Source organism: Stegostoma tigrinum, chromosome 19, assembly GCF_030684315.1.
Source record: "Stegostoma tigrinum isolate sSteTig4 chromosome 19, sSteTig4.hap1, whole genome shotgun sequence".
Taxonomy (NCBI): domain Eukaryota; kingdom Metazoa; phylum Chordata; class Chondrichthyes; order Orectolobiformes; family Stegostomatidae; genus Stegostoma; species Stegostoma tigrinum.
In genome coordinates, this window is record NC_081372.1 from 23604189 (window position 1) to 23627153 (window position 22965).

Consider the following 22965-nt stretch of genomic DNA (forward strand, 5'->3'; position numbering starts at 1 on the left):
GAACCGACTCCAAAGTCATACTGAATATATTTACTGACAAAATATCTGCCTATCTTACTTTATTCAAAAAAATAATTTACATGCAAACATCCTGGGAATTTTCAAAAATGATTTTAATTACCATAATAGAAAGATTTGCATAAATTAGAATAAATTAGTTATTTAGTGCATCGATTTATGAGTGACACTGGAGAAAATTGTTTAATGATTTAAGTATGGAAAACGAATGAGAATTATAACTGGGTACTGTCTCTACTGTTAATAGTTTCTCCCTGTTTTTTCTTAAAGTTAGGGCGAGATAGTCAGGATTATGCATGAGGAGATAACTGTTCATTGGAAATCCGAACCTATTTCAATATTCTTCGGATACTCGAAGATATCACTGTTTGTCAGTTGGAAAAAATAATTGGTCATCTTTACTCGTTACTATCTACATTGTGCTGCAGGCTCTCTGTCGCAAATAGCTCGATTCATCTGACACCACTGGACTTGTCACTCAAATGAACTATCAAATATTTCTACAGACCCTATAACAACCTGTTTGCTACAATGTGAGCATGTTGTTCGCCTCCTCATTACTCAGGGTAGTCCGTCCTCACAGCTTCATCCCAATAACTGAATGTGGAACCGCTGTCTTTCTCAATTGCTTTAAAACAAAACGGGATTCAGACAGTTGCTCCTTTGCCAAGAGATTTCTGCAAAGCGATTTCTCACCCGAATATTTGAGTTGGAAGCGGTTTTCGCGCTCAGCCGCGTACGTGTGTGTGTGTGCGTGAGGCAGTGAGAAACAGTCTGCGTCAGGACCCGGGGGAGCCCTCACTCAGCAACTACTTGAACATCTTCGAGCTGCCAGGCAGAGCCAGAAGCAGTCAGCATTGAAGTACACCACGGCGCTCCGGCTATCTCAGAACGGATCATCTCTTGCTAATCAGCCGGCCAGCGGGATAATGCCACTGCGGTGCAAGTAATGCGAGAAAAATTACCAGATATGAGACCGCTCCTGATTCCCCTCTGTCTTCTGGTGTATCTGTTGTCAAGCGCAGACGGACAAGTCTTTGCAGGTAAGTTCAGCGTTGAGAGATCTGCATATATCGAGCAATGCATGCGGCTTATCTGTATGGGGTAAGTTATAAAACTTGATGGTTGCTCCCACAGTGACCATCATTTATGAGACGCCGTCTGTGAACGATATCTCAGACTGTGCTCCAACAGGAATATTTAAGATGGCAATCCTCAGCAATTTTAATTTCGAACTCCAGATGATGTGATGATTTGGTTCGGAGTCACCAAATGCCACGTAACCAATCAATATCTCGAATTGATCTTGTTATGTTCTTTATATTGGCTTCTCAAACATCACTCTAATCTACTTCCAGCAAGTGCCCGCCAAGCGAGGTTGCGTAACTTCTTTGGGTGAAGTTTACCATATGTTATGCAGAAGGAGAGATTTATTATTTTCAGCTCCTTGAAGCTAGTTGTTCAAAGTCAATAAATTCGACTGGTCCCTGTCACCGCTTATTTCGAGGATTCCCGTTTGCAGCCGGACTGAAACTAGAACCTTTTGCATTGGAAAAAAAAAGGTTGTGTTCCAATGAATCCATTTGGTCAGCATGGGGTTGGAAAGAAGGATTTGAAGGCGGAGTGGACACTCCTCAGCAGGAGATATCTCCTATTTCCCGGGGTTCAGCAAACAATCGGTCGGAACTGGAGTCTTACTGTAACCTTGAGCCTTCTATATTGCAGCTTCTCATGCATATAAACCACGAGCGCTGCAGGCACAAGAATTAATAAACAGTATTACAAGTGTAAAAGAAAAGTGATTTTCTGGATAATTGGCAGCATATTTTGTTGTTTGGAACAGATCGTGAACGCCTCCACACATTCTTAAGATTGAATCTGATCGATCCTTAAAAGATCAGCTAAAGTTTTGTTAACTGCATGCAGACGACCGATTCTCAGCCAAATGTAACCACAGTCAGGAGCAACGCTTCATTTTTTTTAGCATTGTAACAATAACTGCTCTAATGAGGGTTCCAGCTTCAAAACCTATCGGAGATAGCTCTGAGTTCAGTTAAACAACACTTCAAAGATCAAGCATCTCATGCAGACCCTAAACTAAAATGTGTCGTGCTGATTTTCTGGGGTTGGAGAGCCCTAGGTTGTTAACAAAATAAATCCAGAATTGAAAGTAATCTGCTGGTGGAGCATGTGAATGTTTATGGTAAAGTGGAAACCAAAACAAACACAGTCCTGAATGGAAGTAGTTGTGCATTCTTTGCTCTTTTTCACATCAGAGTGACTTCCTTTATTCCCAATCTAAACTGAAAAAAACCAACTAAAGACCAGGCTGAAGATTTTCTAACCAATCTTTTTTACATGAGATGCTCCAATGCTGAAAATTAGTGGTGCACCTTTAATTCGTAAAATACATGTCCTTGGGCATTTTTCACATTGGCATGCCTTACCCTGATATCATTACTAGCATTACAGGCCACATGAAAGGGCAATCAGATGAGTCCGTGCAAATCCTTCACTGCGTGGTGGAGAGAGAAAGAACTTGGCGGAGTTGGTGGGGTCGTAGCAGAATCAGGTAGTATGGCACTCAACTCTATGGCTTAGGATATATACAGGAACATTCGGGGTATAATCATTGGTCTGTGCTGAGTTAGCCAGTCCCACGTGAGATGAAACATGGGTGCCTTGTTTGTGGAATAAGACCCTCAATATGACTGGACAGAGGTTGGGAAATAATTGACAGAAATCCCTGTGCATGTTATTACCCAGAGAAGATATCCTGTTCATGAGATATTTGACAAAGGGTATATCAAACTTATTCATGTTTTCTGTTGGCAAAAGTGTGGATAAACGAACAAAGTGTATTAATTTACAGATCATATGGTGTTAATTATGTAAGGCAATTCTTTTTATTGGGGAATAAGTCATTGGCCCTGCCAAAAACAGTGCCACTTACGTTGAAATGTTGCAGAAATCTGAAAACTCTTTTTCCTGCAAAAAAATACATTTATGAAGTGTTACTCCACAGATGTCTCTTCATTATGAATGCTAAATAATTATTCCTGTTGTGCAGATTTCAGTGATGAATTATTAATAAGCACATGTTATAGTCAGCATCTTCCTTTTTTGCATAGCTTTATTTGCCGTCGAAGATCGGATACCCCTGCTGCATTCACACGTGCCAAGTATTCATATGTAGCACGTTATATTTGAACAGTTGAATTGTTTAGTGTGTTAAGTATTTTCATTATCAGTTCATCAATGGAAATTTTGTTGTAACAGTAACATAAGATTCTTTATTCAAAACTAATTTAATTTTTCATCATTTTCGCTATAAATTTAGTTGAACTTTTTCCCCTTAGGAAGTGGGAATTTATTACTTCCATAAGATGGCGCTCTAAACAATGCCATTTGGAAAGGGTCTCACTGTTCCAGTGCAAGTGGAAGAAAGCTTCAGTTTATGTCTAATGCTGAAGGACTATTAAATAGAGTTAGGTGCTGTTTATTTTAAACAATATAAGGAAAATAATAACATACAGGAAATCTGAAGCAGATATAATTGCACTACTGTTGAATCAAAAGCATTCTTTCCCAATTTTGAATCCATATTATTCTGATTGTAGAATTTATACGATGTAAAATACACCCTATTGTTATGAAACACTAGTTCCAAAAGCCTACATTAATGATCAAGACCAATATTTATCCACTGCATAAATTATTCTTTTGCACTACATTTACAACATATAATAAGAAATCACACTTTATTCTTTCCTGTGCATTTTCTAATAGCACTTAATTATATTTTACAGTCTGTGCATTTTCTAAACTACTTAAAATACTTCTGGAAACAAAACTGTAAAATATTCTAATTTTGGACTATGTGCTCAGATGATGGATGTGAATTATGGCTGTCACCTTCTCTCACCCATTCTCCAGCTTATCTAATGCAGACACAATACAGAATCCATCACATTACTCATTGTTTCACGCACTACCTCAAAAGTGAGGCCTGACAGGAGGTGGACAGTGGATAAGTGCAGCTGCTGCCCGCTCAGCTGTCTACTTGCAAAATGACAGCCTTAGGAAGTGGTGTTTTGATGAATTCCAGGAAAAAGGAGCCACCAAATGTAGAATGCAGCTGTTTTAGCTATAAACCAATAAAAAACAGACTTACGTATAATTTTAATCATTCAGACCTCTTGTAATTTCTATGTATTGCATTCTCAGTCTCAGTGAGATGCTTTTTAAGAAGGTAGGTAATGGAATATTTCAAGTTACATGGTGCATGCTTGCAAATGGAATGTAAAGGGATTCAATGATTCTGTAAATCACCAGGTAATTGTTCAAGAGAATGTAGGAAGAGGTCAATGCTTGAGTTCTCTTTTAAATTAAACTGGGACGTTTTAAGAAATAAAATTTAAAAAGTGGTTAGATGTGGTAATATTTGAATCTTGCTTTTGCATTGCGCTTATGTGAATACAGAGTTATTAATTATTTGGTTGTTATATATCACGTTGTACAAATTAGATATCCTGTTAAATATAAGAAAACAATGAATACTATAAATATGAAATAAATACAGAAGATACTGAAAGTACTTAACAGCTCCATCCACCCTCTTAGAGAGGAAACAAATAAATATTATGAATGACTGAGACACTAATCCAATGCTGACATGATATTTTTGTAGCACATGTTGCCTTTATATTTCAGATGTAAGCAGTCTGTTTCTAGAGCACAAAGTTTCAATCTTTCAATGCAGCTAGAAGCTGACCATTTCAGATACTATTGAAATTTGTCAAATATCATATTATAGTGAGGATTTAGAGATTAATGAACCCATGAGACATCTTGTTTTGCCTATTTTTGAATTCTTTGATGAATCACATACACCAATGGTACATCAACATCATAATTTTGGCACAATCTTGCCTCACCATGTTTATAGTTTCTGTTGTTCATTTGTGCTGAGCTAATTATGTCTGATGAAATGATTTAAAAGCCCAGAGCTTGGTTCCAGTGCTCTGAAGGAAACAGTCGGTATGTTTGATGCAGGCTAAGTGATTCTTGATCCAATGATATAATTGGGAAACATTCCAATCACTTAGGTTTAATTAGGGTTACCAAGGGCAACGTAGAGTTCCAAGTAGCTCAAATGTAATGACCCACAATGTCCCAGGATTTTCCTTTGAACAACCTCAGTTCAGACAACAATTGGGAATCGCATTTTTCTTGGCAGTCCCTTGAGGCTGAGGGCGACTTTCTCCCACTCTGGTGTTGTCAGTCCTGAGATTACTAAACAGTCTATTAGTGCTACTGTCACAAACCCATACATGGAGCAAATGGTGTTTGAAAGCTCTTGAGAGTGGGATGCCTGGGTTTTCATGTGATCCTTTTGCTGTTTGCATTTGATCTCCATCTGGCCCTGTCGGAGATGGCTGGTGCTTTTGCAGATGCCTCTTCTACAATTTGAGTGCCCTTGTTTATGAGATTCCCAAAAGTTTTTCCGATATTACAATTTTTAAAGGAGGCTTTGATAATGTTCTTGCAGCACTTTCCATGATCTCCTGGTAGCCCTTTGCAATGACAGAGCTTGGAGTAGGGAATATACTTTGTCAGACATGTGAGTGATGTGGCCATGCGCAGTACAGTTTATTGACAGCAACAGGCACCCCACTGTTGGGGATATTGGCCTGCGAATCAATTGTTTATTATCTGACCCTTAAGTTAGAGAAGGGAATGCTAGACTGGGTCCATTTTTTTTGCTAGTTTCTCCTAAGACACTTGTTGCAAGTGCCCACATGCACATATCAGATGAGATAAGGATGAATAATTTGTCAGCATTCACATTCAGGTTCACATGTGTAAATGGCATCTCAGGTGTGATATTGTGAATAGTGCCAGAAGATTGGAAGGTGGCAAATGTCATTCCCTTGTTCAAGGAAAGGAATAGGGATAGTCCTGGAAATTACAGACCAGTCAGTCTTACGTCTGTAGTGTGCAAATTGTTGCAGGGGATTCTGAGAGATAGTATTTATGATTGCTTGGAGAAGCACAGTTTGATTAGAAATAGTCAGCATTGCTTTGTGAGGAGCAGGTCATGCCTCACAAGCCTTATTGAATTCTTTGAGGATGTGACAAAACACACTGATGAAGGCAGAGCAGTGGGTGTGGTGTACATGGATTTTAGCAAGGCATTTGATAAGGTTCCACATGGTCGGCTCATTCAGAAAGTAAGGAGGCATGGGATTCAGGGAAATTTGGCTGTCTGGATATAATGATGAGTGTCTGATAGAAGACAGAGGGTGGTAGTAAAGTATTCAGCCTGGAGCTTGGTGACCAGTGATGTGCTGCAGGGATCTGTTCTGGGACTTCTGCAGCTTGTGATCTTTATAAATGACTTGGATGAGGAAGTGGAAGGGTGGGTTAGTGAGTTTGCCGATGACATGAATGTTGGTGGAATTGTGGACAGGGTAGAGGGCTGTTGTAGGTTGCAGTGGGACAATGACAGAATGCAGAGCTGAGCAAAGAAGTGGCAGATGTAATTCAATCCAGAAAAGTGTGAAGCGATTCATTTTGGAAGGTCAAATTTGAATGCAAAATACAGGGTTAATGGCCGGATTTTCGGCAGTGTGGAGGAACAGAAGGATCTTGGGGTCCACATCCATATATCCCTCAAAGTTGCGACCCAAGTTGATAGGGTTGTAGAGAAGGAATATGATGTGAATGCTTTCATTGGCACAGGAATCGAGTTTAAGAGCCGTGAGGTTATGTTGCAGTTCTATAAAACGCTGCATAGACCACACTTGGAATTTTGTGCTCAGTTCTGGTCACCTCATTACAGGAGAGATGTGGAAGCTTTCGAGAGGGTTCAGAGGAGATTTATCAGGATGCTATCTGGACTGGAGGGCAGGTCTTATGAGGAAAGATTGAGGGAGCTAGGGATTTTATCATTGGAGTGAAGAAGGATTAGAGGTGATTTGATAGAGGTTTAAAAGATGATGAGAGGCATAGATAGAGTGGATAGTCAGATACTTTTTCCCAGGGCGGAAATGACTGTTATGATTTTAAGGTGATTGGAGGAAGGTATTGGGGAGATGTTAGAGGTAGGTTCTTTACACAGAGAGTGGTGGGCGTGTGGAATGTGCTGCCTGCAGAGGCAGTGGAGCCAAATACTTTAGAGGCATTTAAGTGGCTCTTGGATAGGCACATGGAGGGTGGTAAAATGTAGGGTTTGCAGGGTATACTTTAGAGGCATTTAAGTGGCTTTTGGATAGGCACATGGAGGGTGGTAAAATGTAGGGTTTGCAGGGTAGATTGATCTTAGTAGGACAATAGGTCGGCACAACATCGTAGACCGAAGACCTGTACTGTGCTGTACTGTTCTGTGTTCTATGTTCTTGACAGCAAGGAGTCTCTTGTTAAGGAGAACGAAAAGTAAGTTATTGTAAAATGATAAAAAGTGTTTAACAAATTCATCGATAGAGCATATAGAGAAGCTAACATCAATGAGGTCAAAATGAAAGAAAGAAAAGGAGGGAGACATTCCAACTTCGTAATTAGATAGATTGAGTTATTGCCATTTCTTACAAAACGTAATTTTCAACCACAGATTTTGATAGAGAGCAAGATTTGAAGAGAAAGACATTTTAAAGAAATTGGTTGTGACTCAGTTACTTGCACTCTCACCTCTGAGTCAGAATGTTGCAGACACAAGTCCACTGTAGGACTTGAACACAGAAACCTGGGCTAACTCTCAAATGCGGTCTAGAACTGAGGAAACTCAGAAATTAACCGTGCCCTATCTGCCCTCTCAGGGGGAGATAAAAGATCCACTAGCACCATATCAAGACGAGCAGTCAAGTTATCCTCAGTGTGCTGCCAATATTTATCCCTCAATCAACATAAATAAAAGCAATCTATTTATTACAATTTGCGGAAACAAATCTGGCTGTTGTATCTTTACATGTCAGAGTTATCTCATTGTCTGAAAAGTACTTTGGGGCATCTTGAAGGCAATGTATAAATGCCAAACACTTTTATGTATACATTTTTACAGTAGATGCATTTAGATTTAACATGAGTCTAAAGAGGATCAGGTTCTGGATATAGCAACCAGCAACAATATAATTGAGCTCGCCACTGACCTCAGAAGTAAGCTGCCAACAAAGTAATAGCTGAATCTAGTACACATATGTCCTCTGTTCCAACATCAATTTGAAATTTGCAGGCGAAGTGTCAACCCTCGACAGGGCAATTACAGGCATGCTGTTCAACCAAACTAAAAGGTAAATAGTTAGGGATGGCAAATGCAAATATATATTGAATTGTTAAAGGACATGGCTTGAGTACTGTTGAAGAAAACACATTTTGCCAATACATTTTTGCTTTGCAGTGATCAGAACAATTCTTAAGAATACCAATTCAAGAGGAAAACATTTATACTGCGTTAGAGGAAAGTATTGATTGGTTGGCATGGCACTCTCATTGGTCGAGATGTTGCCATGAAGAATATACCAATTCATGATGATTGACAATTTAAATTTTAAACCACGAAGGTTAATTCTAATTGGACAGGTCATTGGCCTGAGAAGAATTGAAACGTGTACTTGATTTGAAGGAAGAAACTCAAATATTGGAACACAAAGGTTCTCGTGAAGATTTGTAATTGTGCTGTGGATGAGGTTGTTGGCTTGTTCATTGAGCTGGCTAGTTATCATACAGACGTTTTGTCACCAGAGTAGGTAACATCATGAGTGTGGCCTCCAATGAAACAATGTTGTTCTACTTTGCTTGGAATTTATATAATTCAATCAGTTAAGTTGGATTGTGTCATTTCCAGTTCTCTTCTGCATCGGGAGCAAAAACAATGTTGCTGGAGAAGCTCAGCAGATCTGGCAGCATCTGTGAGGAAATAAACAGAAGTAACGTTTTGGGTCCAGTGACCCAGAATTCTGAGGAAGGGCCACCAGACCCAAACATAATTTCCTGTTTTTTTCTTCACAGAAGCTGCCAGATCTGCTGACCTTTTCCAACAACTTTGTTTTGTTTTCTGTCCGCAGTACTTTCAGTTTCTCTTTTGCATGGGTTCATATATGGGGTCTAACGCCACAGCTAGGCAGCTCAAGCCAATCACAGACATGCACAGGAATTCCTCGAGGCCTCGGTTTTTCAACCTATAATGCAATCAACAAACGTGGAATTAGACCCCATGTACAAACACATGCAAAAAAGAACCAGAAATGACACAAGCCAACTCAAAGACTGGATCATTTATATTCCAAGTGGAGTAGAACAGCATCGCTTCATTGGAGGCCGCACTGATGATGTTACGTAGCACTGTGGTGAAATTTCTGTCCGATAACCAGCCAGCTCATCAAGTAAGTCAACAACCTTATTGAAACACAGACTTAATTTCCAATCTTTTAAAGAATGTAATTAAATATGTTAATCTGAAGGGGTGAAATTAATCAAGTGTAAAGTTTTTTTAGAACAAGAGAGTTTGGTCAGCAGATGTTGTGACTTAACACACTGTTAACAAAGATAATGGGAACTCCAGATGCTGAAGAATCCGAGATAACAAAGTGTGGAGCTGGAAGAACACAGCAGGTCAAGCAGCATTTTAGGAGCACAAGAACTGACGTTTCGGGCCTAGACCGTTCAGAGAAGTTTTTTTCTGACGAAGGGTCTAGGCCCAAACGTCAGCTCTTGTGCTCCTAAGATGCTGCTTGACCTGCTGTGTTCATCCAGCTCCACATGCTGTTAACAACTCTTTTACTCCTGGCTAAACGAGGCTTAATCCTTTTCATCATTCCAGAGTTTAAGAATAGTCGGCAAATATTTGAAGTTCCCAACAACGCAGTAGTTTCTATTTTGATTTTGTTTGCAAAGACTACAACGATGCAACCTTCGGAGAAGCAGAGTGTCACTGGCAGCAACTTCTAGATTTCCATTTTTATGGATGCTGACTGTTGCCGTCAGTTTCACACAAAACTAATGGCCGGCAGTCTTATCAATATAAGTACAGCAGATTCTGAGAGATTCTGGTTATAAATAAGATGAGGAAACTATTTGCAGTCATAAAACAATTTCTTGAAACTCTCATAATGTAGATAATGCTGCAAAAGTCTTTTCTATACAACAAAGTCCACAAACAACAATGAACTGAATAACTGACAGATTTTTTTTGATTGTGAATTGTTGGTCAGCAAAACCTAGAGATCACTCTTCAGGTACTAACATGCAATCCTTAACATCCTTCTGAAAAATGTGCTTTGGTTTAATGTTTAAACAAAAGGATTGGCTTCTCCAATACGTCAATATTTTTTCAGCACTATTGACAATTTATATTGTAGTCATGACTCCGGCAACTTTAACAGAAATTTTAGAATGTGAAATCTTATTTCTTTAGGGATGCTCGTGTATGAAAATTATTCTTTAAATGTAAAGATTTAAGCTAAAAGAAAGTGGATATCCTTCCAATTAAATTTTTTAAAAAATCAAATTAGTTACTATTCGGTCATGCAAAGGTTAGCGTTTGTTTAGACATTAATGTTCCATTCACGTTTATGACGCCTTTGTTTTCAGAAATTGCACTTGTCAATCATTTGAAAATCAATGATCTGACATTTACATTTTGACTGCTGTGATGCTTCAAAAATATTAGCCTAATTTCCGTGCTTACTTCCGACATCACAGCTTGAATTCATAACTTAAAAGTAGGAGTGCAAGGCAAAACTGTAATAATGCACAAGCAAGCAAGGGAACACCAAAACCTACCTGGTCACTTTCCTGTTTCCAGTAAGTAAATAATCATTTTGTTTTGTTATAACGTTGATTTTTCAGCAACTTGTGGTATGTTGATCAGATTTGTAATTCAAATCTGTCTTAAATACTTCTGAAAACTTAAAGCGACATAATTGTTTCCATTTAACATTTTACAAAGAAATATCAGTTATTAATGTGAACACAATTCATTGACCTCAGACTTCAGTGAACTGAAACTGGCATTGTGTATGCACTCAAGATGTATATCTGATCAAATTTACTTTGACTGACAGTTCAGTTGTTCTTGAAGGAACATTGAATATTTTTGTGCTTAAAATATTAGTTCTCTTAAAGCATGTTTTAATAAATTAAGAAAAGATTCAAAATTTAGTTATCCATTTCAAAGTTCTCTTGCATTGTGGAGTTGTCCCAATATACCAACATAGGCAATTCATTTTATCCTGGAAGCAACTGGAAAATAACATATGTCTCAGTGATGAATTAAACATAAAATTAATTTATTATAAATAACAAAGGCAAATAAGTTGGCCACTTTCTATCTTCTAAGGTACTACACCAGAATGAAAATCTAATTTCTAAGATAACCCTGTGGAATTAATTAGAAAACTGTAAATGATATCCCTGGGGCAATGGAAAGATTGGAATAAGATGCTCAGGCTTCATCTGGGTAAAGTGGTAAAGTGGCTTTAGATGAGAGCAGTTGTATTGTAAGTGTCAGAGCAATGATTTTGGAGTGATTGCAAAAGTGCAATGTTTGAAAATCAGGCATTGGAGAAGTGCATCAAGACTTAATGTTTGAATAAAAGCTACCCCTTTGAGTGACAAAATGTAATAAATTTGAGTTTTAATTTTCTTCCACAGGAAGGATACCTGTTTTCTTTCTGTTTAAATCCCTGCGTCTAAGAGAATCATCCATATATACACAAGATTCCTTAAAGAAATGGGCTGTCAGGTTTGAAAATTACAGTCAAAGTAGTTTGAGGCATGACTTCAACAATTTGATAATGTTGCTCTGACTGTGCAAATGACAAATATATTCTTTTAAAAAAGATTGATGAAAGTATAGATCTTATCTGATCAAGTCTTTTTTGACTGCAAACTGCAGGCAGTGAGTAAAATACAATGAGGACAATTTGCTACATCAGTAACACAGGTCAGGAGCCTCATCATAAGCTTCATAATCACAAGGATGCTATTCATAATTTGTGCCTGGATGGAAAATTATAGGTATCGGGCTACAATTTAGTTCGCAAAGCTCACCATCTGCACAGCTTTTTGTAAAATCGATTCTGATATCCACATAATTTGCATCTGTATTTATAAAAAACTTACAAAATCAATTTACTTTATTTATTTGGAGTACATAATTTTTGATGTATGCTTTAAAAGAGATGTGCAAAAATAATCCTTCACGCTCAGCAGAAAGCTTCATAGATGGGAAACAACATGTGATATTTGGAGTTGCTTTTTGAAGTTGGGAGTGGTGTTAAGAGGAATGCCCCTTTAAGATGCATTACTTAAATTTTAATCATGATTTTGCTAATGAGTGCAAAAAAGCTATTTAACATTTAAATCTGGTATCTCCTCAGAAAAGGGTGAAACTGATGCTATCGCCTCCAACCAGATTGCCGTAAGTTAACATGAACTTCTGCCTGCTTACTAACATAGCAGCAATTAATAAGACTTTTTAAAAATAAAACCGGTTTACTTGAAATAAAAATACATAGTTTATTACAGCCACGCAACACGGGACGATATTATGCATTCCTGTCATGAATGAGTCGAGTGCTTGGTTACTGGAGTGTTGGTGGAAATCAATAGGCGAGATGTAGTAAACGTTGCACTACTCTACGCGTTAAATTTACAGCATGCTCACTGGTATCTTTCAGCCAAAACATATGCAAGCACTGTTTTATTTGTTGCATGCTATAGATGATTGGAGTCAGATAACTCTATTGTAATGAATGATATTGAATTTACTGAAACAGTTATAACGTAGCAACAGTATTGATTTTGTAGAAATTCAATATTGCAATGGAGAAATGCAGTAGCTGCACCATTGAAGAACAAATTTATTTTACCCATCTCTCAGAACCAATCAAATAAATGAGAAATGACATGGCCAAAATGGAAGTCATATTAGTTTATAAACAGAAAAAGCAAATTTCACCTAGTATATCTCCCATGATTTATATATAGTTTCAACAGTATGGAAGGATGCTTTCTCAGATTTGTACACCTATTGTGCTCCCAAAAGCCATCATACTTTTTTTCAATGAAATAGAAAAGCTTGAAATAAATCTCCAGAACTGTACTTTTGTTCGTCAATAATGTACCTTCCTGATTATGTGCCTTATAGTTGCATTCATATTTAATGTAATAATGATTACACTCCAAATAGTTTATTCCAAAATAATGGTTGCAGACTATACAAACAAATCCAGTTTTAATGTATAATGATGCGTATGTCTTCTAAGACCGTACCAGTTTTAGGCAAAGTTCAGAAGTAGATTTTAGTTTCATCTGGAAATATTGCTTTGGAACCTCTACTTCTATCTTAGAGAAGTATCATATTCTTAGTTGTAGAATCTTTCACAACAGATGTTAGTCTTTTCGTCATTCTTAGTCTGGAATATGATGAAGTCCCACAGGTACCACAGAACTGGCAACCAACAATGCAGTCCACCTTCCAATGCCATCACGTGATTCAAATGGAGTTCAATCTAGATAAATGTGAGGTGCTGCATTTTGGAAAGGCAAATCAGTACAGGCCTTATACACTTAATGATAAGGTCTTGGGGAATGTTGTTGAACAAAGGGACCTTGGAGTGCAGGCTTGTAGTTCCTCAAAAGTGGAGTCACATTTAGATAGGATAGTGAAGAAGGTGTTCAGTTCGCTTGCCTTTATTGGGCAGTGCATTGAGTGTAGGAGTTGGGAGATCATGTTGCAGCTGTACAGGACATTGGTTTAGGTACTATTTGAATACTGTGTGCATTTCCAGTCTCGCTCCTACAGAAAACTTGAAAGGATTCAGAAAAAGTTAATAAGGATGTTGCCAGAGTTGGAGAGTTTGAGCTATGGGGAGAGGTTGAATAGGCTGGGGCTATTTTCCCTGAAGCTTTGGAGAGTGAGGGGTGACCTTATAGAAGTTTATAAACTCACAAAGGGCATGAATAGAGTAATTAGACAAGGTCTTGGGGGAGTCCAAAACTAGAGGACATAGGTTTAAGGTGAGAGAGAAAGATATAAAAGGGACCTGAGGGGCAATTTTTTCACACGGGGGTGGTGCACATATAGAATCAGCTGCCAGAGGAAGTTGTGGAGGCTGGTGCAATTACAACATTTAAAAGGCATCTGGATGTGTATATGAATTGGAAGGGCTGAGGAATATAGGCCAAATGCTGGCACATGGGACTAGATTTATGTAGGATATCTGGTTGGCATGAATGAATTAGACAGAAGAATCTGTTTCGTGCTGTATATCCCTATAACTCTATGACTCTAATTAAGTTACCTTTCTGTAAAATTATGAGTATTCCTAAAAAAGACACTCTCTGTTGTGGCTTTTCATCTAGTATTCAATTTTTAAGATAAATCAAAGTAAAATGAATTGATTGGTAAGTGGACAACAAAGTGTGAAGCTGGATGAACACAGCAGGCCAAGCAGCATCTCAGGAGCACGAAAGCTGACGTTTCGGGCCTAGACCCCTGAAGGAACCCAAGGAAACCTAACCAGATAAATAGAAAGCAGGACATAACATCAGCACCTCGTCGGAGGCTCACTGATGATGTTACCTAGAATGGTGACGAAACGTCTGAAAACTAACCTTCCAGCTCAGCCAGCAAACTCACATCCAGAACCTCAACCTGAGCTACAAATCTTCTCAAAATTCGCTACTAAGAACATTAATCCTACAAGTATCGGTATGAGAAACAACATGCTGCAAATTAGATAAATAACTGTGCCTGCCATTACCAGTTGGTCGAGATTTAATCATGTATAACAAAATGAAGACCATTTGATGACTCTAAGCCGATTGTAAAATAAATGTCTATTCATTTATATTTTGTATCAATAGTCTTAGTTTGGATCAATTGGTGTGGCTCCCACATCTCTGAATAAAGAAATTAAGGTCCAATCCCCATTAAGCATTTCTTTGAAGCGCTGAATGACTGCTGTATCTTTGGGGATACTACCTTTGAATACCGCTGCCGAAAGATCAAATAAAGACTGCTTAAGTGTTCAGGTGGATGGAAAAATATCCGGGAAACCATCTGCAGATGAGCAGGGAGTTCTCTCAGTATTACCGACTAAGATTCTTCCCTCACCCAATATCTGTAAAAGCTGGTCAGTCAATCAATTTTTATTATATGTAGACCTTTGGCAAAAATAACTTCACATGCATGGTTGTCTATGTGACTGTTTTTTAGTTGTAATTCATTGAGCATATGAGCTGCTCTGTGATGTTCTGAGGACCCAATGTTTGTGACCAAAGTAATCAGATGACTTTTGATGTTAGGCTGTGAACAGTGTGCATTATCCTCATGCCTCAATAACACTTAAATTGGGAGATAATAAAATGTGAGGCTGGATGAACACAGCAGGCCAAGCAGCATCTCAGGAGCACAAAAGCTGACGTTTCGGGCCTAGACCCTTCATCAGAGAGGGGGATGGGGGGAGGGAACAGGAATAAATAGGGAGAGAGGGGGAGGCGGACCGAAGATGGAGAGTAAAGAAGATAGGTGGAGAGAGTGTAGGTGGGGAGGTAGGGAGGGGATAGGTCAGTCCAGGGAAGACGGACAGGTCAAGGAGGTGGGATGAGGTTAGTAGGTAGCGGGGGGTGCGGCTTGGGGTGGGAGGAAGGGATGGGTGAGAGGAAGAACCGGTTAGGGAGGCAGAGACAGGTTGGACTGGTTTTGGGATGCAGTGGGTTGGGGGGAAGAGCTGGGCTGGTTGTGTGGTGCAGTGGGGGGAGGGGACGAACTGGGCTGGTTGAGGGATGCAGTAGGGGAAGGGGAGATTTTGAAACTGGTGAAGTCCACATTGATACCATATGGCTGCAGGCTTCCCAGGCGGAATATGAGTTGCTGTTCCTGCAACCTTCGGGTGGCATCATTGTGGCAGTGCAGGAGGCCCATGATGGACATGTCATCAAGAGAATGGGAGGGGGAGTGGAAATGGTTTGCGACTGGGAGGTGCAGTTGTTTTTTGCGAACTGAGCGGAGGTGTTCTGCTTTGGGGACCGCTTTGCAGAACACCTCCGCTCAGTTTGCAAAAAACAACTGCACCTCCCAGTCGCAAACCATTTCCACTCCCCCTCCCATTCTCTTGATGACATGTCCATCATGGGCCTCCTGCACTGCCACAATGATGCCACCCGAAGGTTGCAGGAACAGCAACTCATATTCCGCCTGGGAACCCTGCAGCCATATGGTATCAATGTGGACTTCACCAGTTTCAAAATCTCCCCTTCCCCTACTGCATCCCTCAACCAGCCCAGTTCGTCCCCTCCCCCCACTGCACCACACAACCAGCCCAGCTCTTCCCCCCCACCCACTGCATCCCAAAACCAGTCCAACCTGTCTCTGCCTCCCTAACCGCTTCTTCCTCTCACCCATCCCTTCCTCCCACCCCAAGCCGCACCCCCCGCTACCTACTAACCTCATCCCACCTCCTTGACCTGTCCGTCTTCCCTGGACTGACCTATCCCCTCCCTACCTCCCCACCTACACTCTCTCCACCTATCTTCTTTACTCTCCATCTTCGGTCCGCCTCCCCCTCTCTCTTTATTTATTCCAGTTCCCTCCCCCCATCCCCCTCTCTGATGAAGGGTCTAGGCCCGAAACGTCAGCTTTTGTGCTCCTGAGATGCTGCTTGGCCTGCTGTGTTCATCCAGCCTCACATTTTATTATCTTGGAATCTCCAGCATCTGCAGTTCCCATTATCTCTAACACTTAAATTGGGATTAGGTGAGCTTACAAAGTGCCCAGGGGTCCAGCTAAAAGTATGTTGTAAATCAGGTTGAACATTGATTAAGATTTACATTGCTTTTTTGGTTGGAACAAAGCCAAAATCGCTTTGGCCTCTGTTAAACTTGCAGTATAAATGTATCCTCAGTGATTAAGCCGTTCCATTCAACAGTAGCAGCTTATTTTATGGAGTATCAATGTATTTTAAGAATTTTGTGTAACCTAGTAAGTAGAAGTTACTTGGGTTTGGTCAAGAAAATGCTTTAGTACTTTACTTTTGTGTCATATCCATATTTCAAATCACTTGCAGAAATAATGTATAGGATCTTTTGCCACCAGAGGTCGTGATAATGGAAACCAGATTGTCATTTCATTGGATGGGTGGTGTTGGAGCAAAAGGTCACCACCATTCATTCTTCGCCTGAATAGGTACTGGGTCACCCTGTCAAAAACTGAGATTAAGCTTCACTTAACAGCCTCAGACTGCCACTACTGGGATTGACTCAAGTGGAGCTGACATCATGTGGCATGATCTACACATGGACCACTTGTCACCTCTCCATGGGGTGGAATCCTTTGAGCAAAAGCAGTCAGTGCCTGACTGAGGAGCCGGATAGCGGGCGTTGTGGTCCTTGCTGGGAGCTACATGTTGGCAACATGTCTCACCCCATTGATTGGCTGGCAGCTCTCACTTTGTATCATCTCTGCTCTAGGCTCTTGATTTTTCTTTTTTTTATTAATTCATGGGACATGGGCATCACTGGCTATGGCAGCATTTATTGCCTGTCGCTTGTTGCCTTTGAGAAAATGGTAGTGAGCTGCCTTCGTCAACTGACTGGAACAATTGTAAAGTTATAAGACCATTGGGATAGATTTCTAAAACATTGAAGGCTGGAAAATAGATTTTCACCTATTTATGATCTAAAATGTTATCAAAATAATAAAAATCAGATATACATTTCTTCTTTTAAGCAATTCATTTTACATTTATCTAATAATGCTTCAGCGTTTAAACATTGAGAAATTGAATGCGCAGTTTCCAGCTGTGCCCTATATGGAATGTTACTTACTTTGATGAAAACCTTGAAAACTCTCATGTGATAAAGTCGCTGGAGACTTATCAGGATTTTCTCACTCATGGATTACATTTTACATTTCACAGTCCCTTTTTGAATATGTGCTTAGACTGTACTTTAAAATAAATGTAGTGATTGTAACTAGGTCAACCAACTAGATTTCATAGAATATGAGTTATCTGATTCGACCAGTTAACCTTGCCCAATCAAGGAGTCCTGGCTGACAGATATAAGCAAGAGTGTTAGGAATTCTGCTCACTGTGGTAATTAGCTCTGAGCTAGCTGGATCAGTGTCATATACTATACATGTTTAAATAAAGAGTGACTTGGTGACAGGATACCAGTTTCTCTGGATTATTGCAGTGCTGAAGAGAGAATACTATGGTCCTGAAGAAGTTCACTCACAGTCATCTTTTTGTTAGGGTCAGCATTTCTAGCTTGACTCATTGTTCCTGCTGTCGAAGACTGTGCCCAGTACGTGCAAAGAATGTGTTACCATTTCTGGGCAAATGATACAGGTCTGATGAAAAGCAACAAGTAATCTCCTGACAGCTTGTGGACCTGCAGCTTTTTTGGTTTCTGACAGCTCGTGGACCTGCAGCTTTTTCAGTTTTTAGGAACCTAAGTTTCCCTGAAGCGCCAGATACTGAAACTTTTTAAGAGTTGATAGAATTAGTTAAGGTACATTATGACCTCTTTTAATTCTGAGACTGTTGGTTTTACTAAGCAATTCAAGAACCAAGGGAATCTATTTTGGAAGGTTAAGATAACTGGCAGAGGCTTGTGACTTTTGGTTTAAATCTTAATGAAATGCTGAGAGACTATTTGATATGTGGGATTAATGAAGGTTACTATATAAGACTGCAATCTAGCTGAAGCCCAATTGGACTTCAGACAGGCACTACATTGTATCATTGCAAAATGCAACAAATGGAGCATATGAATTACAGGGTATTCTGATGGAAGTGGACATCTTTGCTAGTCCAATTGAGCTTGGGGAATGTCACATGAGTGAAGGCCTCACTCAGGACATATCCTGAATAGAGGGACCCTGCTCAGTCTGAGGGAGCTGGAACAGTTTCAAAGACTTTCCAAATGCAAGCAAACTGTGACTTCATGACAACATACTGGCCTTTGTGGAGTTATTTCACTCTTAGTTTCTTAGCCTCTGCCAGTCTAAATCCTCTTCATCAGCAGTAAGCAGATCTTCCTCCAACGATATTGCTGAGTGCTGCTAGGATGAATTTTGAAGAATTTTGAGCAAAGCTGTTACCAATCAGCCCTATGTTCTTGAGAAATATGGGCTGTGAAAGTGCAGTCATCTGCAAACAGGAGCTCACTCTGTAACTGTTCTTTGAATCTTGAGCCTTTGTAGATTGTAATGGTTGATGTCACAGTGAATTGAACATATTTCTATATCAGAATCTTTGCATGACTACAGAGCATGACCAAAAAGTAAACAGCAAACAGAACTGGAGCTATTGTGCAGCCTTTTAGATGCTATTGGTGATAGGAAAGGTATCCGATGAGGTGCCAATCAGCATCACACTGCCCATTATGATGGCACAGTGCTGCTGCCTCATAGCACCAAGAACCTGGGTTTGATTCAGCCTTAGGAAACTGTCTGCATGGAGTTTGCTCATTTTCCCTGTGGCTGCATGAATTTCTTCCGGTTTCCTCCTGCAGTTCAGAGATGTGCAGGTAGGTGGATTGGCCATGCTAAATTGCCCGTAGTGCCCAGGGATGTATGGGTTATGCGGATTATCTGTGGGAAAGACAGGGATTGCATAGGATTATGAGTCTGGGTGTGATGCTGTTTGGAGAGTCAGTGTGGACCTGTTGGGCGGAATGGCCTGCTTCCACATGATAAGGATTCTGATTCTGATCTTGCCATCACGAAATGGGCGAATGACTCTGATCATTTTTTTTTCAGGGCAGCCACATCTGTACAGCTCATCTCACAGGCCTTCACCTGTATGCTGTGGCAAAGACCTTAGTCAGCTCAATGGACTGGCTGTAGATGTCCTTCTTATATTCCTGGGAAGGTTGTCGAATTAGACACATGGCAAAAGTTAATTGTTGCTCATCCAGCATAAATAACAGACTAAATACAGAAAGTCTTCGACCAGAGGATGTAATCTCAGAATAAATGGTTGCCAGCCAGGTCAACGATGAGTAGGAAATTCTTTTGCCCGAGGGTAGTGAAACTGTGTAATTCTTTACAGCAGAAGGCTGTAGAGATTGGGTCATTAAGTGTAGCCATGGCTGAGATAGACTGATTTTTAATCAGTAAGGGAATCAACGGTTATGGGTATAAGGCAGGAAAGTGGAGTTAAGGATTATCAGACCAGCCACGATCTCATTGAATGGCAGAGCAGACTTGATGGGCCAAATGGCTATTTTTGCTCCTTCATTCTGTGACTTTGCAGTAATTTTGAGTACATCAAATCTGCAAGATGAATAACAATGCTGTTGAAAATAACCCTTGCATGAATTTTCTCACATTGTCACGTGTTTGTACAGGTGAGTTGTGAAGTTTCCTTGTATTTGCGTAGCATAATGTTCTGGTTCCAGATTAAACAAAAGGCTAATGAATTGCCAAATAATGTGAACTCCTGTACCTAATGTTTCTAGTGGAATGCCATCAGCATCCAGGGACTTTATCACAGAAGGTTGTTTCATGCCTCAGTGTCTTAGGTTTGAGATAGACTTGACTAGAACATGATGCTGTGGAAGAGATTGAGTGATATCATTACATTCTGGGTCCTTGGTTCTGGAGAATGCTAAAACACTGTGCCCAACCAGAAAGCATCTCCTGTGTGTTCTTTAAGAACTGGTTGCTGTCTGTTGAGAGGGTAGGTACTGTTGGTTTTGGGACCAGAGATAGAAAATAATCATTGAAAATCCTTCCTTATGAGCAGCTTCTTGAAACTGTAGTGTTTTTTCAATTGCTTCTTTATTTCAATTCGTTTAACCTGCCCTGTGTGTATTTTGCTCAATGGTATTTGTTTGTTTTTGTCAGCTATGTAGGTTCTGTGAATTTGTGCACATCATCTGGTAGCAGGTCTATAACTTGGTCATTCTCATCAAACAGATCTTGTGCTTATATTTTACAAGTCTAACATCCTCAGCTACTATGCTGTGAGTGACACTCCTGAACTTATTCCAATTATTTTCAATATCTGCATTCTGTCTGGGAGGCCAGCAAGTGGGAAAGATAAATTTCGTCTCAGTGCCCTTCTGTTGGCCAAGTCTTTTATGATAGCTGTGTAAATCTTTGTTTCTGGCTGTGTGTTGTAATACGTTAGGTGTTGTCTCGAGGACATAACACTCTTGACAGACCAATGGCCTGACTGGCATAACAGCGCATCTAAGACAGTGGATAAGGCACATGTCCACACGTTCTCTCTATTGTACAATAATGTTGACTGGTGTGTACCAATGTTTAGTTTTAGTTGTATCCGTGTTTCAATTTATCAACTTGGAAAATTATTCGTGTGATAAGGAGGTCACTGAACAGAAAGAAAAGGCTGAATCTTGGAGCTAATTCTACCAATACCATGGTGTTACAGTTTTCCTCTCTTTGTATTATAGTCTGTACCAACACAGGCATTGGATTCACCAAGGATGATGAGTTTGTCCTGACATTGTTTCCTATGAGGATCCCACTGAGATCATTACAGAATGTTTCCTTGGTCACACCTTTGTGTGACATTTTTGATGCTGCTGATTGTAACATGCTGATTTCTAGCTAGACTTATTCAAAACACAAGTCAGTTGTTGATAATTTTGGGAAATGAATCAAGCTTCAGTACTAAAGCCCACATTTGACTTTCAACAGTAGTTCTGGATTTACTAATCCAGTAGCATGAGTAGCTTACACCTGCTGCTTCAAGATGAGACTCCTCTGCAGACGTTGTTCACTTGAGTGGTCGTGTCAATGTTGTAATCTCCCCATATTCTAACTGAGTGTTGCCAATTTAATACTTTTACAACAAAGACTTAAATGATGACTAAGATTTAAATGTAGGTGAAAAGAATACATGTAGTATATGTACACCCCTGGATTAGAAAATTTATTTCTGACGTTGTCTAATTAGGATATAATAATAGAATTTCAATGCAGAAATGAATGTTTCAATTCTATCCATCTATGCTACTGTTTATTCTCCACTCAAGCAGTGGCCCTAATTTTGTACACATATCCTCCTCTTATTGCTTATTTTGGTTTTTCTTCAACCAGCTAAACAAAACTATTATGAAGTTGATTCAGTTGCTAACTCCAGTAGCATGTTGGGCAAGTTCATAATGTTGTGTAAAAATGTTGCTCTTGTTCTTATAGCTTCTCCTCTTGATTTTAGTATTATAGCTACATCTCCTTATTTCAGATCTAATAATCATAATGAACAAATTACTTCCACTTTGGTGCATGTCATTATAATTTTATTTCCATTATTTTTCATTATTATTTGTCAAATTACACTGCTATTTCCTCTTTGCTAACAAACCCTCCTTCAATATTTCATTGTTTGAATTTATATTACCTTCTGCAAACAGTGTCAATGCAAACCTCTTGTGTACCCTCTGTACACCACCTTTCATACAGTTTGGAAACAAGCTGTGCCAACTAATACAACTACAGTCTAATTTAATGTAAATCTCCTAAGACTCTTTTTTAATATAATCTGTGCACCTTGTCATAAAATCTAATAAGGCAATAGCTTTTGATTGCTTTATTTACCTGAGCTGCTGCATTTGATGACTTGTAAGCCTGAATTTCCAATTCATTTTCTCTCCCACATTCCCTAAATTTGTTCCATTCCAAAGAATAGTTGTAATGTGATAATGGGAACTGCAGATGCTGGAGAATCCAAGATAATAAAGTGTGAAGCTGGATGAACACAGCAGGCCAAGCAGTGTTTTTTTAAATTTTGCCCCCTTTGGTAATCATTATTTGCAGTACCTTCTATGTCAGCACAGTTAGAAAATATGGGTACTACTCCTCTTTATCTCTGTTTTTAATCATGGTTGTCAACAATGTACAGGACATGCTCCCAGTTCCAACCATTCAGAGATAACTGCTTTTCACTCATCATCCCACTGTCTAGCTTC

The 22965-nt window shown here is 39.5% G+C and overlaps 1 protein-coding gene across 7 annotated transcripts in view; it reads left to right on the plus strand.

Moving 5' to 3' along the window:
* Positions 1-655: 655 nt before the first annotated feature.
* The window catches only part of LOC125461272 (receptor-type tyrosine-protein phosphatase T), a 1279761-nt gene continuing 1257451 nt past the window's right edge, over positions 656-22965 (plus strand). For 3 of the 7 annotated variants that reach the window (XM_048549829.2, XM_048549830.2, XM_048549831.2), the window contains exon 1: positions 656-1061. In XM_048549829.2, coding sequence (XP_048405786.1) covers positions 968-1061 — 94 coding nt within the window. In that variant the 5' untranslated portion in view covers positions 656-967. Of the gene's footprint in view, positions 1062-12395; positions 12437-22965 lie in introns of those variants that run through there. The other 4 variants (XM_048549833.2, XM_048549834.2, XM_048549832.2 and 1 more) reach the window with 2 other exon arrangements.